At 44.3% G+C, this 17,116-nt stretch overlaps 3 protein-coding genes across 11 annotated transcripts in view; 2 read left to right on the top strand and 1 right to left on the bottom strand.

Moving 5' to 3' along the window:
* The window catches only part of LOC146515943 (uncharacterized), a 23,318-nt gene extending 12,649 nt beyond the window's left edge, over window positions 1–10,669 (top strand). For 6 of the 7 annotated variants that reach the window (XM_085165978.1, XM_085165981.1, XM_085165976.1 and 3 more), the window contains 18 exons: window positions 647–661; window positions 1,499–1,534; window positions 1,751–1,849; window positions 1,939–2,093; window positions 2,895–3,107; window positions 3,535–3,743; window positions 3,822–3,872; window positions 3,967–4,053; window positions 4,205–4,269; window positions 4,461–4,583; window positions 4,670–4,811; window positions 7,007–7,166; window positions 7,255–7,352; window positions 7,477–7,560; window positions 7,652–7,770; window positions 8,002–8,148; window positions 9,072–9,270; window positions 9,355–10,669. In XM_085165978.1, coding sequence (XP_085022104.1) covers window positions 647–661; window positions 1,499–1,534; window positions 1,751–1,849; window positions 1,939–2,093; window positions 2,895–3,107; window positions 3,535–3,743; window positions 3,822–3,872; window positions 3,967–4,053; window positions 4,205–4,269; window positions 4,461–4,583; window positions 4,670–4,811; window positions 7,007–7,166; window positions 7,255–7,352; window positions 7,477–7,560; window positions 7,652–7,770; window positions 8,002–8,148; window positions 9,072–9,270; window positions 9,355–9,588 — 2,236 coding nt within the window. In that variant the 3' untranslated portion in view covers window positions 9,589–10,669. The remainder of the gene's footprint in view (window positions 1–646; window positions 662–1,498; window positions 1,535–1,750; window positions 1,850–1,938; window positions 2,094–2,894; window positions 3,108–3,534; window positions 3,744–3,821; window positions 3,873–3,966; window positions 4,054–4,204; window positions 4,270–4,460; window positions 4,584–4,669; window positions 4,812–7,006; window positions 7,167–7,254; window positions 7,353–7,476; window positions 7,561–7,651; window positions 7,771–8,001; window positions 8,149–9,071; window positions 9,271–9,354) is intronic. The other variant, XM_085165977.1, reaches the window with a different exon arrangement.
* Window positions 9,028–17,116, bottom strand: part of elmo3 (engulfment and cell motility 3) — a 29,358-nt gene continuing 21,269 nt past the window's right edge. For all 3 annotated transcript variants that reach the window (XM_085165982.1, XM_085165983.1, XM_085165984.1), the window contains one exon: window positions 9,028–17,116. In XM_085165982.1, the coding sequence (XP_085022108.1) occupies window positions 16,904–17,116 (213 nt within the window). In that variant the 3' untranslated portion in view covers window positions 9,028–16,903.
* On the top strand, window positions 11,699–16,600 carry fbxl9 (F-box and leucine rich repeat protein 9). The gene is made up of 11 exons (XM_085165991.1): window positions 11,699–11,815; window positions 12,002–12,103; window positions 12,184–12,318; window positions 13,031–13,210; window positions 13,295–13,600; window positions 13,671–13,887; window positions 14,128–14,285; window positions 14,356–14,571; window positions 14,644–14,856; window positions 14,928–15,145; window positions 15,225–16,600. The coding sequence occupies exons 1-11, from the start codon at window positions 11,750–11,752 to the stop codon at window positions 15,391–15,393; spliced, it is 1,980 nt and encodes a 659-aa protein (XP_085022117.1). The 5' UTR covers window positions 11,699–11,749; the 3' UTR covers window positions 15,394–16,600.

The raw sequence follows: 17,116 nt of genomic DNA, 5'->3' as shown, positions 1-17,116 counted from the left end.
AGTGCTGCCATCTTCTGTTTCAGTCCGTTATTACACTCTTAAATCCTACTACTTATTCCTGCGTCTTTTGTGATCTTACAAAGCTTCAAACGACGCGTCGACTATTAAATCAGTCGTGGACGATTTTAATAGTCGACTAATCGTGGCAGCCCTAGTTTACACTATTAACACTGCTCTACAAATTCACAGCAGAAGACTGAATCAGCATAAAACTGCATAAACATCCATATTTTTAGTATGATCACTAACTAAAATAATTATGCTCTTAACTGACTTGCTTCTATAAAACTCGCTGTAAGATTTAATTAAACACTAAATATTTAACAATACGTTGTTAGATGTTATTTTTGTAAGATACACTAAACGATGAAGATAAGAAGCTGTCCATGCCGCGTCCTCCTAAAGAGGAGAGCAGCTGTGCAGCTTGTAATCAGATTAGTGCCCATAGCATGTCTGTGAGGGCACCGTTAATGCTGAACAATATCAATATCGTTGTTTTCTCTGTCTGTAAATGCAGCTTTGGTTGTATGTTGTCAACAGACTAGTGTGTGTTACATTTAACATTTTGCACTCAAGTTTTGATCTCAGTTCATCTCAACTAAATATTTTTAACCCTTTTCTCTCTCCTTACGCTTTGCATCTACAGTAAAGGAGATAAAGAGTAAGGATCCTGTTTGAATTGTCTCCTGGGGCATTTGTGCACGCTCTTCCAACAGTGACCACTTCCACCATGACACTATAGATGTATTTGTGTAGCATATATGCAACCCTGCCATTATATGTCATAACACAGAAATAAGAAGTAGACTCACTGGGATACATGATCTGTGTGCGAGCTTCTCTTTGTCATGTGAAGCATTTTCATCCAAATATTTGTAGCAGAAAAACTAGAAATGCAGTTGTGCAATGTTTCATCATAAAAGGCGTTTGTCTCATATGTCTTTTATTATTACATTTTCCATTTTGGAGTGAAATGCTTCACACTTCCTACAGTCTGTTATGCTTTCTGTGATTCACCCTACTGCCCCCTACTGTCCATCTTGTTGCTCTGCAGTCTTTCCAGAGTCACTGCTGCTGCTTTTGTCTGTATTTTAGTGTCCTGCAGAACGATGTGCGTGCACTCAGAAACATGTCCTATCCTTTCTGCACGCAAAAACTCTGAAAGCTGCCAAAAAAACTACGCACACGAGGAAACCGGCACGTACAGTTTATGCAGAACACAGAAAACAGTTTGTTTTATGAGCCATTTGGAAAGAGTGCTTCCTGTTTTGTGTTGCTGTGTCTTGTGATGTTCTGTTGTAAAGTGTGATGGTTCTGTTTCTACTTTTGCACGGCTTTGTGCTTTTGGTTGTTTTCATAACGTAGCAGAAGTCAATAAACAAATGCATCACAATCCTGCGCTTGCTTCGTCACTGTGTCACCTGCCGGTCACATCACTGCGAGTGATTTAGACTTCCTCATCTGTGTCCTGGATTAACTCCGTTCTTCTGTTTGACAGCAGTGGAAGGAATCGCAGGAGCGTCTGGACAAAGATGTAAGATATCTGATCCTTATTGGTCCGTGCACTTTCCCATCTGAGGCTCACTTATTTATTCAGTCATCATTTCTATTTTCAGTCATTAACATGGATAGCTGCATGCAGCTTTTCTTACTTCTTTTGTCATTGTTTTGACCATAATCTGCAGTGATGTTAGCTTTTACTGTGTGAAATAAAGAGAATAATGTGACTAAGTCTGCCTGACTTTGACAGCAGGAGGCTTCATTCTGAAAGTGAGGATGACGATGAAGAGGCAAACATGCCCGTCAGAGCCTGGCCCAGCCAGTCCAGCCTGCACAGCACAGACGACGTGTGAGCGTGCACACACCGAGATAAATAAGTGACATTTACAATAAGAAAAATCAGCATCGTCTAAATAAATTCATGTCTCTGTGTCCAAGTCTGAAAGAACGTCCAGCATCTTCTGCCAGTCAGACCAGCACGGTGGTCAACGAGAGGCTTCAGGAGCTCGTCAGGATGTTTAAGGAGAGAACGGAGAAGGCCAAGGAGAAACTCATCGACCCAGACAGCTCGGATGAAGACAGCATCATCACCTGTGAGTCTCACACAGAAACAAAAGAAGTCAAAAAGATTTGCCGGCACATTTCAGTGTGTGTGTTACGGTGCACTTCACTTCCAGGTACAAAGAGTCTCGAGCCTCGCACGGCCATGAAAGCTGCCACTCAAACACAAGACTGATAAAATTACATAAAACTGCCCAGTGACTGTCACACACAGGTGAGCAGCTTCTGCCACCCACAGAGTTTTACCCACAGTGTCGCTCATTCAGTGAATGCCTCAGTTTCACTCTGTAGTTAAGCGCTTCCCAAAGTAGCTTCCTGTAGGTCACAGTCTTCAAGACAAACAGATAAATCAGTGCTTTGTTTTTAGCAAGGAGGTTTGTTTTATAGAGAAATGTCCGTGTATAAAGATGTGTGACCCCAGGAAGCTGCTAAAATGTTGCAGCCAATGGGATCCTAATAAAACCAAACCAAGGTCTGTGTGCACACGTGCGCCACAAACACCTCTGACAACAGGCCGATCACGTTTTTCTCTTTTGTTGTCACGACAGCTTCTTGTTACATTTAGCATCTGTTATTATAGCACCAGTGAGACGCTGGTCAGTGTAACAAAAAACTGACACTTTGTGTCACTTTTAACTGTCCAACATGTCGTCTGTGGCACCCTGTAAACAGCTGCAGTGTCCTGTGGTCTGCTTACAGATGGATAAACCTTTAACACTTTATTTGTTCCAGTAACCGATTTTTATATAAATGTCTACCAAATGCTAAGAAGGTAATAAAGCTTTGCTGAATCTTATCTTTAAGGCACTGTTTTCTTTCCTTCCTTCCTCCAGCTCCTCCTCAGCCTCCAGCTCCTCAGCCTGCTGCTGGAGCTCAGCCGCCAGATGAGAATGAGACGCAAGCAGGTCCGTCAGGAGGAGGAGGAGGAGGAGGAGAGAGCGGGACGGAGGAGGAGGAGCCTGGCCGTTGCTGCAAGGTGAAAACACCTCGGTGGATACGAGCCTGTGTGCGATTCCGCTTCCCCGCCAGCATCGACCCTTTCACCAGTGAGAACCCAGCGAATGCGTCACCGTCTGCCGCCTTCAGTGTTGTGCTGGACAGTTACTGGAATCATACCTCACACACACCCACAGGCTAAGCCACACAAATCAGACCAGATATTTCTGAGAAACAACCCCACACACTTATCAAGAGCTTTGATTCTTATCTTTAAAGGAAAAGAACACGAGAAACATGACATCATGTGAGGCTTTGAAACGGTCAAACGACTGCATTGTCCTGTTTTACAGAAACCCGTGTTGCAATCATCGACCATTTACTTTTCTTTGTGAGACTTTATCTTTTCTTATTCTTTTGCATGTTTTCTTTAGTAGCACTTGGATCTTGTTGGTGGCAGCTGATGCTTTCTTAGTTACACTCTGACCTCTGTGAACCGTCCACTCACTTAATTCCCTGATTTCTTCCTCTTGTCAGACCTGATGTACGTGCTGTGGATGTTTTTGGTGTCTCTGGCCTGGAACTGGAACGTGTGGTTCATCCCGGTGCGCTGGGCCTTCCCCTATCAAACCCCGGACAACATTTACTACTGGCTGTTAACCGACTACCTGTGTGACCTCATCTACATCCTGGACATCGCTGTTTTTCAGCCGCGCCTGCAGTTTGTGCGTGGAGGGGACATAGTGGTGAGTGGGTCAAAGGAGTAACATGGACACTTGTTGTAGTTTAAGAGTATAATTGTGCACATTTTGCTTTTGTTACAGTGTGACCCAAAGGAGATGAGGAAGAATTACATGAAAACCAAACGTTTTAAGGTAAAACATTAAGAAAGTGAGGTACATGTCAAAGGTCGTGTTTTCTTTGCATTTAAAGGGTAGAATCAGTAAAGTGAGATCCTCTTGTTTTCAGTTTGATGTGGTCAGCCTTGTTCCCCTTGAGCTCTTCTATTTTAAAACTGGCATCAACCCTCTGCTCCGCTTACCACGGCTGCTGAAGGTGAAACCCTGACACCACACACCCAACGTTTCCTCCAACAATCTCGCTGCTCGCTCATTTCCTGGGCTCTACATCACCTTTAGTTTTAGGAATCAGTCATTTACAGTTTCAAATACTGAGCTCTACAAATATTTTCCTTCCATATCTGCAGATCAAGTCCTTCTTTGAGTTCAACGAGCGTCTGGAGGCCATCTTGACCAAAGCCTATATCTACAGGTCAGCGTCACACTGCTGGTCGTGTCCTGATATGTTAGCACTCGAGTGGCAGGAAAAAATTGTGACTGTATTGTCCTCGTTTCCTTTTTGAAATAAAGTTTTAAGAGACATACAAAGCTACCGAGTCACAGGTGAACAATCTGCTGTCAGATGTGCGTTTCATGTGTTTTCCTGTGTTTTCCGTCTCTTAGGGTGATTCGTACCACCACCTATCTTCTTTACTGTCTGCACTTTAATGCCTGTCTCTACTACTCGATCTCTGACTTCATAGGACTGGGACTGACTCAGTGGGTGTACAATGGCGAGGGCAACAGGTTGGTGGGTTGTTTTTAGTAGTGGCCATGTGTCTTTTAACCAAATGACTGCTTTGAAGATAAGAACAGAGTGTTTCTCTTCTCAGTTACATTCGCTGTTACTACTTCGCAGTGAAGACCCTGATTACCATTGGGGGTCTGCCAGATCCCACCACCCTGTCTGAGACCATCTTCCAACTCATCAACTACTTTATCGGAGTCTTTGCTTTCTCAATCATGATTGGACAGGTAGGCGCACAAAAAAGTCTTTGCCCACCTTCATGATTTCTTTTTTAAATATTTTTCTCACACTTAAATGTTTCAGATCATCAAACAGATTTTAATTTTACACAACGATAACCTGAGTAAGTATAAAATACAGTTTTTAAATGATGAAAACAAAGCCAACATCTACCTGCACCTGTGTGAAAAAGTATTTGACCTGTTGGTTAAATGATGAATTAACTGCGACTGATCACGTTTTTTGGACAGTTGAGTTCAGTTTCACTAACGCACAAGGCCGACACTGGAACATGTCTGACAAAGTGAAGTCCGCTAACAGAAAGCAGCTCATCCCTGCACGATGTAAACAAACATGAAGAAAGTCAGTCTGGAAAGAGTTACAGCGCATTTCTAAGGTTTTGGGACTCCAGCGTTAAAGAGACTGGAAACTATGGTGTGTTATGGCCCTGCAAAGTAAGGGATTACTGTTGCAAAAACTGTAATTAGATTACCGTTACTTTCCCGTAGGAACGCTGCGTTACTGCGTTACTAAAACCGTTATTTTTTTGCGAGAATGTCTCATGACAGTGACGTAAGCGAGTGCGACGTTCGTGACAACAGCTGTGTGCAGATCAACAATGGATCATATATCGAGTGCAGAGAGAGTATGAGCGTGCAGCGTTTAAAGCGTGGAAGTACTGACCTTACTTTGAGTTTGATTCCATAAAAAGTGACAAAAACATTAGTGTCCGTTGTGCGTGGGAAGAAAACTTCTTTTTACAGCGAAAAAACCCCTAAACTTCCAAACAAGCACCGAGTAGCTACGACGTAATGGGAAACTCACAGAGAAACTCGCGGATTCTTCCACTGACCGCTGCACACCTGCACCAGGGTAACCCTCCGCCTACCCCACTCCTGCTTTACAGGTGAAAATAGAGCAACAGGACCGCTAGTCTTTGACTTTATTTATTTTCTGCTGTGTTTTACTTGCATCTATTTGAAAGACTGAGTGTAAACACACAAAATATTTTATTTTATGTGCTGGAATGTGCAGAAAATAGGTTTAAATGTTAAACTAATTTCTTCCAGTCAGAGAATGTTGCAGATAATTAAATTTTTGCTTGATGCATAAAGTTAAAAGATTAAAACTAATAAAACAAGTTTTAAAAAGAGACTTTTCCATTTGATTACATTTTGTATGATGGATTATGCAGAAAAAGAATATTGGGCTGAAAGATCTATCACTTTATCACCTATTCAGGTTGTAAATCGTGTTTTTAAAAAGTAACTAAGTAACTAAGTAATTAATTACTTTTGAAAATAAGTAATCAGTAAAGTAACGGGATTACTTTTTGGGGAAGTAATCAGTAATTAGTTACTGATTACTTTTTTCAAGTAACTTGACCAACACTGTGGCCATATTTTGGATCACGTTGGCTGGATTTTGTTCTGTGTGTCCTGTGCCTTTAAGAGTCTCTGCAGGTCCTTCCTGATTGGAGAGCTGGCAGCTGCTGATTGGTTCCATCATCAAGTGGCTGTTTTAAAAACCCTCTCCAGCAGTTGTTACCCCTGACAGCAGCAGAGCCGTCCTCCAAACCTTTATCTGAGATAAACTTCCGTGTGTGACTTCGGAGAATTGCTAAGTTTTGTATACAGTGTTTAGATGCTTTCACTTATAAATAGGCTCTGAAGCAGAAGACGTGGACTGCCTTCCTTCTCTTGTTTATTCAGTTAGGGAGTTAGCAGTAGCGCTTGTCTTGTGTTTGCTAGCACCTCCCTTTTTGGAATAGCTTGTTCTGTTTGTTGTTTTGGCCTTTGTTCACCCCGGAGTTAAAGCTTTCGGTTTTTGGTAACAATAAAACCACCTTAACCTGTAAATTGGCTTCTGGATATGGCTTTGGGGACCGGGCCGGGGTCACTCTCCTTTTAACCCTTATGTGGCGCTCCTGTACTCCTAGACCAGGACGTAACGTGTGAAGCTTCCAAAGGAGTGAAAAAAAGTCTGGATGATTGTCAAGACTTTGGGGAAATATTGTGTGGACGGGACTAACACAGCATCATACAAACAGTCCACAGTGGTGGTGGCAGTGTGATGGTCTGAAACATTTAAATGTGACAAATATCGAAAAAGAAATCAGAAAGGGGGCAAACGTGTGTAACATTAAAAGCTTGTGATTGTTTCGGGACACTAATAATCCTCATTTTGCTCATTCGTCTGTCAGATGCGAGATGTTGTCGGTGCAGCTACAGCAAGTCAAACGTACTACCGCAGCTGCATGGACAGCACTATCAAATACATGTCCTCCTACCGCATCCCGAGAGACGTCCAGAACCGGGTCAAAACCTGGTATAACTATACGTGGCAATCACAAGGCATGCTGGGTGAGGAGGACGTGATATATTTGCATTCATCTTACGCATCCGATGTTTCCGTCACACCTGACCCTTTGCTTCTTCCTTTACCGTCCAGACGAGCAGGAGCTGCTGAATCAGCTGCCAGATAAAATGCGTCTGGACATAGCGATCGATGTCAGCTACTCCATTGTGAGCAAAGTCCCTCTTTTTCAGGTAGGAATTAGAAATACAAAATGTAGAACATACTGGTTTCACTTAATCTCACTTTTTAAAATACTTTTATGCATCTGGAGAAGTGACGCCGAGGTTGTTTTATTGTGGCTCTCCCTCCTGACAGGGTTGTGACAGACAGATGATTTTCGACATGCTAAAAAGCCTGCGCTCGGTCGTCTACCTCCCGGGGGATTATGTCTGCAAAAAGGTACATGTGCTTATTTCTCCATGTTCTGGTGTATAAATAATGTCAAATAGCTCTGTCTAATCAGCTGGCTCGGGTATTTCACTTGTCTAAGGGCGAGGTGGGTCGGGAGATGTATATCATAAAGGCTGGAGAGGTGCAGGTGGTCGGAGGCCCAGATGGGAAGACTGTCTTTGTCACTCTTAGAGCAGGATCAGTGTTTGGAGAAATCAGGTAAAGACATGGAGCACAATTAAGAGTAAAGGTAAAACAAAATGTTTTCACACGTGCAAACAAGCATAGAGCCAAAAAACAGTGATGGTCACACTCCAAGGTCCCAGAACCATTTTTATACATCAAATCAAACAGTTACACTTACAGAGAAATTCCTCTTTCCTGAAATGTAAAAATGCAACTTTCTTTTAAATAATGCTGTTTTTAACCACAGTGCTCTTTGTTTGGTAGCTTGCTTGCAGTCGGCGGTGGTAACAGGCGCACAGCCAATGTGATTGCTCATGGCTTTGCCAATCTATTCATCCTGGACAAAAAAGACCTGAATGAGATCCTGGTCCACTATCCAGAGTCCAAGAAACTGCTGCGCAGGAAAGCCAGGTGGAATATGAATAGAAATAATATTTTCCTGTATCTGTACTGTGTGATTTCCCCTCACTGCCAGCTCATCAAACGCTTCGGTGCTGTCGGCCACCCATCATCAGTTCAAGTAGCTATGAATCCAATCCAAAAGCATTTTAAAACACCCAGCACAGGTGTACAGAAAATCAGTTAAAAACAAAAGAATAACAGAAAACAGCAAAAATTAATAAATATATAAAACACATAATACATAAAAATTAAAACAGCCCTATAATAAAAGAAAACAAGCAAGAAAACAACATCTTAGCTCAGAGAGATAAGATGGGGCAAGGCCATGGAGAGCTTTAAAATAATTTTATTACAGGAATCCAGCCGACCGCTAACAAAGGCGCGGATCACTGTCTCAAAGTGCTGCTGTGAAAGAACTGGCTTTATGTTAGCCTCAGCTGAAAGAAGCTAGATTTGACCACTGCCTTAATCTGACTGTCAAACCTCAGGTCACCGTCCGCTTTGACCCCCAGGTTTGTGACGGCTGGTTTAACATACTGGGCTGCGTCGAATCTGCCTTTTTTCTTTAGAGGGACATAGATCTGACAGTCATCAGCATACAAGTGGAAAGCAATGCTGTGCTTTCTCAGTACAGAACCAAGAGGAAGCAGATATAAAGAAAAGAGGAGGGGGCCTAGAATTGAGCCCTGTGGGACACCACACAAGAGGGGAGTGCTGTGCCCCTAATGCCCACCCAGTGCTCCAAAGGAGAGAGGAAAAGGATCCCCAGCATCAGTCGCTAAAAATATGTCATAGAAAACCTTTAAAAGGGCTGATTCAGTGTTATGAAAGGGTTTAAAACCAGACTGGAAAACCTCTAAAACATTTTGCTTTCCCAGGAAGGTATGACTACTTACAGTTGTCGTTAGCCGGATTATCCTTGTCTCAAACAGGAAGATGCTTAACAAAGGAAAGAAACCTGAACCTAAAGACGAGGCTAAGGACCCCCCGCTGGTACCAGCAGCTCCTGTCAGGGCAGAGACGCCCAAACTGTTGAAAGCAGCTCTTGAGATGACGGAGAGATCGTCGGGACTTAAAGGCGCTTTGGCAAAAGTCAAAGAGAAGACGAACAAGTCCAGCATCTCCTTACAGGTAAACATGATCAAACCCTGAGCTAACCCAGCAAATCATCTACTCTGAATAGAAGATTTATTTACTCTCCTCTTCCCTTCTCAGCCGTCCATCTCCTCCCCCCTCCCGCCTCCATCCCCCGCCTCCAGCTTGGAACCTGACAGGGAAGTGGACACGCCGTCACCCTTGTCTGCCGGCTCTCCCACATTTCGCTCTGCTTCCCGGTGTCGGTACTCTGCGACGCCTCAGTCACCCTCTGAGTGCCACAGTGACACAGTCACAGAGGAGCCAATCAGTGATGATGAAGGAAACAGGAAGAGGAAAGAAAAGAAGTCGTGATTACTTTCTATTTATTTAAATGTATTTTCTATTGTATAGCGCCAAAGCTGCTGCCTCAAGGCGCTTTAGACTTTATGGGAAAGACTCGATGATATCAGAGAGAAAACCTCAGTAATCAGATTTCCCCCTATGAGCAGCACTTTGGTGACAGTGGGAAGGAAAAACTCCCCTTTAACAGGAAGAAACCTCCGGCAGAACCAGGCTCAGGGAGGGTCTCAATAATAGTTTGAATGATCGTTAAATAATTATATCTATAATTATAGCCTAATGCATTTAACACATTGTACTAGTTAAGTTTTATAGCTCATCTAACGTAACAGGAAACTATCAGTCCCACGATTCTGGCCCATTTTCATCGTCTGCACTGAGTTTACCTGAGTAAATTCTGCAGGATTGAACTTGTTGTCTTTCTGTGAAACAGGAAAAGAAGAAAATGTTTTTGCTGTTGTTGTTTCCTGAATGTTTACGGATTCTTTTTGTAACCTTGAAAGTACGATTGCCTTACATGTCTGACTCTGTGTTGTGTTGGTGTACGTTTTGTTTTGAACAAAGATACTGGGTAAGGTTGTAGCAACATCTCCTAACTTCATAATAATAATAATAATGGATTGCATTTATATAGCGCTTTACAATGCCACTATTCATTCACTCTCACATTCACACACTGCAACAGCATATTTTACACATTGATACATATGTAATTGTAAAGCAAACAGTTTATTACTATGTACTAAGAACTAGCCTACTGATTGAATTAACCTCACTACGGTGGATCTTTTTATGTTTTCTTTTTTGTACAATAATGTAAATATATCTGTTTTTGTATTTATTTAGCTCTCACAGTTTAATTTTAAGTCACTGTGCTGTTTGTGTTGTCACGAGAGTACAATAACTGTAGAAATGCAAAATGCTTCACTTGTGCTGTAAATGCTTAATATAATCGCACAGCAGTACTTTTGTATAGATGTACTAACTGTAGCCACAAACCAGTGATCCGTACCGTCAGACCATAGAAAGGAATCATCGACAAAGGCCTGTTTTTTCGAGTAAATTTTATTGAAATAAATGAGTTTTCGTCATATTTTAGCATCTGTTCTTGTCTTTGACTTGTCATAAAGGTAAAAAGAAAAAAAAATATCCTGAAAAGAAAAAACAAACCGAAACTAAACAGGAAACAACAGGATGTGAAACCAGTTAGTTCTGGTGGTTGAAACAGTAACCACAGACCAGGATCTGGTTCTTGGTTCACTCCAGTTCAAATCAAGAACAAATTTGACATTTTTACTTCCTGGTGTTTGTTCCAACATATTTTAACTTTACTGATATTAAACTGGAGGTTTGTAGTATTTGTTGGGGGGAAAGGGGCTTGAATGATAAATCTAGTTAATATTCTTTTCTGCAGGTCAATACGTGGGTTAATTAATTCTTAACAGCCAGTCCCCACAGTTAAGTTGCAGTCTTCTCATACAGGGGAGATTTTTCTGCATGAAGTCATTTTAAATGTTTTTGCAAGATTTTCCAAACGTTAACTTTCACTGCGGATGTTTAGTATTTGACCCACAGTCATATCTGTCCCGTTTTTGCACTGATCATCACCTGCATTCATGCATATATCGATCCGCTTTGCACTTTTAACTTTTATTTTTATGTTTATTTAAGTGTAGTCTTACTTGTTTTGCACTAAGTACCGAAACAATTTCCTACTGTTGTAAACCTGCTCAGCATTTGGCAATAAAAGCCTTTCTGATTCGGATCTAACAGCTGACCGCTTCTCCTGGGCCGCACCATCGTCTGTGTGGGGCAAACAGCACATTTTCCGTACATTTAGGTCAAAGCGTCAAAAACAAAACAGATCAAAGCTACGCCGGTACCGAGCGTGCTGGAAAAAAAACACAGCGCCCCGCCCCCTGACGTCATCGGCGCCTCCTCTGCCGTCAGCTGATCGCACCTGAAGAGACTGAGCGTGCGCAGAGCCTAACGTAACGGGGCTTTCAGGGGAACGACAGCAGGTAACGCAGCTTTTAATGAGCGTGCAATGAAAGGAAACCTGTAGCTGTAATTATTAGTTCACGGACACCGTTTCTCGGTGCTGTGGACGCATTAGCTTAAAGGCTAAACTTAGTTCACGATAGCTGCTGTTTGGCTAGCTGAGTCACTGGAGATGGTCCTGACGATGGGGGACAGCGATGAGGAGGACGCAGTGGAAACTCCTGGGCTGCCCGTGGAGGTGAGTGCATTTTTCCTCCAATACAAACCCAGTGCTCGTGAGCTACAGTAACAGGATCTAATGGCAGTCAGCCACTGCGCATGACCAACTGTACCTGTCGAACAGTGCGCTCTCAGGTGAGCCTAGCTCGGATCGATCTCTTCGCGGATGTTTAATCTAATCCAGCATTTCTGTCTCAATCCGCAGGTCGTAGTTTACATCCTGAGTTTTCTCCACGCTTCAGACAGGAAGGAAGCGTCGCTGGTCTGCCGTAGCTGGTACAGCGCCAGCCAGGACCCCCGCTTTCAGGTCATTCCCCCCAGACCACAACAGAGACGATGAATTGAAAGGTGGCTGCACATTTTAACTTTGTTTTTTTCAAATTGCAGAGGAACATCACCTTCCGCTTCCCGGCTTCGGCCTCGTCCCTGGAGCTCATCAGGGGTCTGGGCCGAAAGCCCCGCTGCAGCCTGATAATCAGCCAGCTCGACGGCTTCAGCATCTCCAGGTCGCTGCTGCTGGAGGTGCAGTACTCTGACGAGTTAAACAGCTCCTGTCTGACACATGTTAGGGGTCCAGGTGGTTTTGTGTTGTTGTGTTTAATATAAAATGTCTCAGCATCCATTGCTCCTTCTGTGAAACTCTATTCCTGACGTCATGTGATGACAAACCCACAAAGAAGCAATCATAGCTTCCTGGTAGGCTCACATAATTCACACACCTCCAGGCAATGGAAACTTTTTCTTTTTTACAGTGGATTTGTCTGGACTCTAGTCATCTTAGAAAAACACTAGCATTGTTTTAACATTTATATATGTCACAGCCTTATTATTTTAATTTCCTGTCACAAGGATAAACATGTGACACGCCATAAATAAACGCCACGGTCCAAAGTTCAGAGCAGCTGTGGTCATTACTTAATAATTCATGCTTATCACAATCATGTACATCTGTGTGTGTGAACGCTGGATTATCACACGAAGATAAGGACCAAGTTTAGTCCACCTGTGTTGGTGTCAGAGCAGCGTGTGGATTTTAAGCTTTAGGTGATAATAAAAAATCATTTTTATGGCAGATGTTATAATTGTTCTTGTTAATTCACATAAAAGTCTCATTTAGATTAAAATGCTTTTTGCCAAGACTGACGTGGGAGCCCACTCTCCTGTTTCCCACTGACTGAAATAGCAGCTGCAGCACCTTTGCTAACCTTCCTGTTTTGTGTTGCCTCCTCCTCAGGTGGGCCTTTGCCTGGGCCCTAAACTGGAGAGCCTGGCCCTGCCTGGAAGCAGCATAACAGAGGCTTCCCTGCTGGGCCTGCTCCCTCGGCTTTCCTCCCTCCGCAGGTTGGACCTCAGAGGTCTGGACAGCCTCTTCATGTCTGGAGCGTTCCTCTCCAGGGAGGAGCACAGACTGCAGGTGGGTGGAGACGGGCAATAAGAAATCTGAACAATAAATTTTTTTATGGTGTCATAAAAATGAGCAATCATAATCTGCTTCCAGGTGCGGTCAGCACTGTGCGGTCTGGAAGAGCTGGACCTGTCTGACTTGCGCTACCTGTCTGACCTCACCTTCAACCGGCTGACCGGATGCACGCCGCGTCTCCGTCGGCTCTCGCTGGCTGGCTGCCATATTGCTTTTGAGTTTGACCCGTATCGAGGGTGCCCGGTGGGGGCCGTCGAGGACTCTTCAGCTCTGCTGTCGCTTAGGAACTTGAGGAGGTTGTTGATGGAGCAGAAATCCACCCTCGTAGCTCTGGACCTCAGCAGAACATCCATCACCCCTGAGTCGCTGCGCACCGTTGCACAGGTCGGATGTCGGCACAAGTTTCAGCGTCACTAAGAATCCGTCCACTGAGAGCTGTCGCTCTGTGTTGCAGGTTCAGGGTTTGTCTTTAGAGGAGCTGATCCTGCACGGCTGTAAGGAGCTGACCAACTACTCAGTGGAAGTTCTGGTGACGCACCAGCCGAGCCTCCTCAAACTGGACATCAGCGGCTGCACGGAGCTGACCAGCAGGTCTGTGGAGGCCATAGCGCGAGGTCTGAAGTCACTGACGCACCTCTCGCTGTCGCAGGACTGGAGGATCACAGAAAAAGGTTCCCCCCCCGTGCACGTTCTTGTGTATTTAACATGTGATCATTTTTATATTTGATATTATCGTTGGAGTGACCGTAATCACGATGATGGAACAAACTAAAAGCAGCAGCTTTAAGGGGGAAACAAATGAAATAATCAGCATTTTTCTATTTGAATAGAACTGCAAGTTTATTATGTTCGGTTCTTCACGCTCGCAGCTCCTCACGCTGCCTCTGTGATTAACATCGTGTTACCCACAGGCCTGTCGGACCTGCTGTTGCTGCCCTCCCTGCGCTCTCTGGACCTCTCTGAGTGTCTGCACATCAACGGCACAGAGATGGTGAAAGGCTTAAAGGGATCCGATGCTGCCAGACGACAGCTAGAGACGCTCAACCTCAGGAGCTGCACCTACATCAGGGTCGGTCATTGTCCGCGTCGCTTCATTCGCTTTAAAACAGAAAAATCGTAACTTCCTGCCTTTCTTTTAGGATCCTGCAGTTTTCTTTCTCGCCCGGCTGCTCGGGGACACTCTCTGCGAGCTCGACCTGACTTCCTGCAGTAATGTGACGGACCTGTCTGTGTGCGCCGTCGCCACCTACCTGCAGAAGCTGGTGGTGCTGCGGCTCGGCTGGTGTAAAGAAGTGACAGACTGGGGTCTGCTGGGAATGGTGCAAAGAGCCAAATGTGAGCCTGACGAGGAGACGGTGAGAATCCCAGCTTTGTGTCGATGTTCTGCTCTGAGCACGTGTGCTTGTTATAATAATTCGCTCTAACAGGGAGACAAGGGGCCCAGGTTCACCCGCACTTTTGGCAACATGGGCTTCTTCAAGCCTCCTCGCTTGCCTTTCGAGGAGCGACCCAAGCTGGTGACTCCGAATGACCTGGAGCAGTTCAGACAGCAGGCTGGAGCTTCTCTTCTAGCTCTCAGCAGGCTGCAGGAACTGGACCTCTCTGCCTGCTCCAAACTGACGGACAGCAGCATCACTCAGGTAGGAGGAGGACGGGCAGCGGGAGGTTTCAGTTTGCAATGCAAAATATTTGAAAAGTTCTCGTCTCTCAGGTGATGCGTTTCCCAGATCTCCACCATCTGTCTCTCTCCATGCTGCCGGAGATCACAGACGACAGCTTAGTGTCGACGGCGCGTCACTGCCGCAGTCTCACTAGTCTCGTGCTCAGCCACTGCCCAGGTATCAGCGACCGTGGCGTGGCGCAGGCGGCGCCCTACCTCCCCAGACTGCAACATCTCTACCTCTCCTGCTGTAACAACATCACCGACAGGTGATTAGCACACACAAGTAGCTGCAGCTCATCGGAAAGTCATCAAATTCTTACGCTGTTTGCTCTCCAAACCCCGCAGATCCCTGCTCCTCCTGGTGCAGCACTGCAAACGTCTGAGGACGCTCGACATCTCCAGGTGCAACAACATCTCCGTAGCAGCGGTGGACTTCCTCCAGACACAGCTGCCCTTCCTGGAGAATCTCCACTACAAATTCAAAGGTGGGGCTGATCTTAGCCTAAGCCTCTGACAGGCTGAGTGAACATCCTGAGAGGCTGCTGGGACGTGAAGAAGAAAACCTGCTGACCGTAGTCTGCTCTCAGCCTGCACATGTCAATATTTTGTGCAAGAGAGGAAAAATACTTTAAAGTTTACAGCAGGACCTCATTATGTCATCTCTTGAGTAAATATCTGCTCCTTTGTGTGGAGTAGGAATCACCAGTTTGGACCAAATGTTATTTTTAAAGGTTTCGAAGCACCACAGGAGGAAGAAAGTCGTCAGTATTTCATGTATTTACTGTTCGGAAAACTTGATCTTTATATTTAAATTCTTTGAGGTGCTTTTAAATGAAATACTGCTGTCACAGACGTAGAACATGTTGATTATAGAGATTGTTGTAGACCGATGCCAGCGACGCTCCATTTCCTTTGTTTTAATGCTGGCAGTCTTTGCTTGTTTGTGATGTTGTTAAAAGCAGGATGTAGGACGGGACACTTTGATGCTGTGGAGTGAAAACGTTTCCCCAACTTCATCTTTTAGATTAAAACAAAGTAAATCAGGTTTTAATCACTAATTGCTTTTCAAAAAAGTTGATTTTAAATATGATCGAGTGTCAGATGTTCTTGGAAAGGGAGCATCATGCCAAAACGAGCGAGTTTCATTTCCACTGTGGACGCTGTTGTACTCATCATGGACCAAAGTGTGCAAAGGTGTCTTTTATAAATAAACCAAAGTTTGTTTTTTTGCTGTATAAATCAAATGTTTTTATTCATGTGAATTAAATCAAAGCACATGATTCAACGTGGACAGAGGTCAGAGGTCAGTGTGTCAGTGTGGAGCAGCTGTGCTGAAATCAACCCCCTTACAGAAAAGACTGAAAATGAAAGCTGTCAGTTCCCCAGTAGCTCCTCCAGGTGGCGCCACTGAGCGCTCACATTATAAAACCAGCCGTGGACAAAAAGCATCAGTTTTAAAGTTACAATGAAATTTGATCCAAAAAGCCAAAAGTCATCCACTGCATGTACCGTGTGATTGTGACAGAGGGACATGTGCCTGTTTGTAACAACGATTAAAAATCATTTAATGCATCTCTGCTGCAGAGCTGCTGAGGTCCATATGAAGACGAGTGCCTGCAGGTGCATGAAGCTGCGTCCTGTGTAACACTGAACACCTGCTGTGTGTCTTTGCTGCAGAATAAATGACGTACCGTGTTGTAGTTAATGCCCTCTTTAACAAAGCCTTTCCACGCGAGTCTTCCTCACACACATTTAGAGAATTCAAAAATATAAAATGATTGTAAAACAAGTGTAAAGTACCATTACTTGAGTGGTTATATTAAAAAGTATTGAATTACATTTTGCTCAGTACCTGTGTGAAGCTTTCAGTGCAGACGTGCTTCACTCGTTTCACTTGGATGTTTAAAATAAGAAAACTCAAGCGTCAAAGTTATAAATCTGTGATTACGATGACGAGCGCGTGCACATAGCTCCGCCCACACAAACGTCTCGTTTCACACACACGTATTTACACAGTCACACGCTCATTGTTCCGTCTGGCTGAAGTCGTAGCAGAAGTTGAAGTTGCTCGGAGGTTTGGGAACGACCGGAGCGTTGTCGGGTATGGGAACGTTCTCCAGATCTAGGAGGCGGAGCTTAATCTCCATAGACAGGAGGATCTCCAGCTCACTCCGCATCGATTCGCTGCTCATCTCCCGGCCGAGGAGCACGCTCAGTCCGTCCGTCCACAGGCAGAA

The sequence above is a fragment of the Neolamprologus multifasciatus genome, chromosome 7 (assembly GCF_963576455.1).
Source record: "Neolamprologus multifasciatus chromosome 7, fNeoMul1.2, whole genome shotgun sequence".
In the NCBI taxonomy this organism is placed as follows: Eukaryota; Metazoa; Chordata; class Actinopteri; order Cichliformes; family Cichlidae; genus Neolamprologus; species Neolamprologus multifasciatus.
Note: the sequence above shows the minus strand (reverse complement) of the source record. Positions and strands in the feature narration are given on the sequence as shown.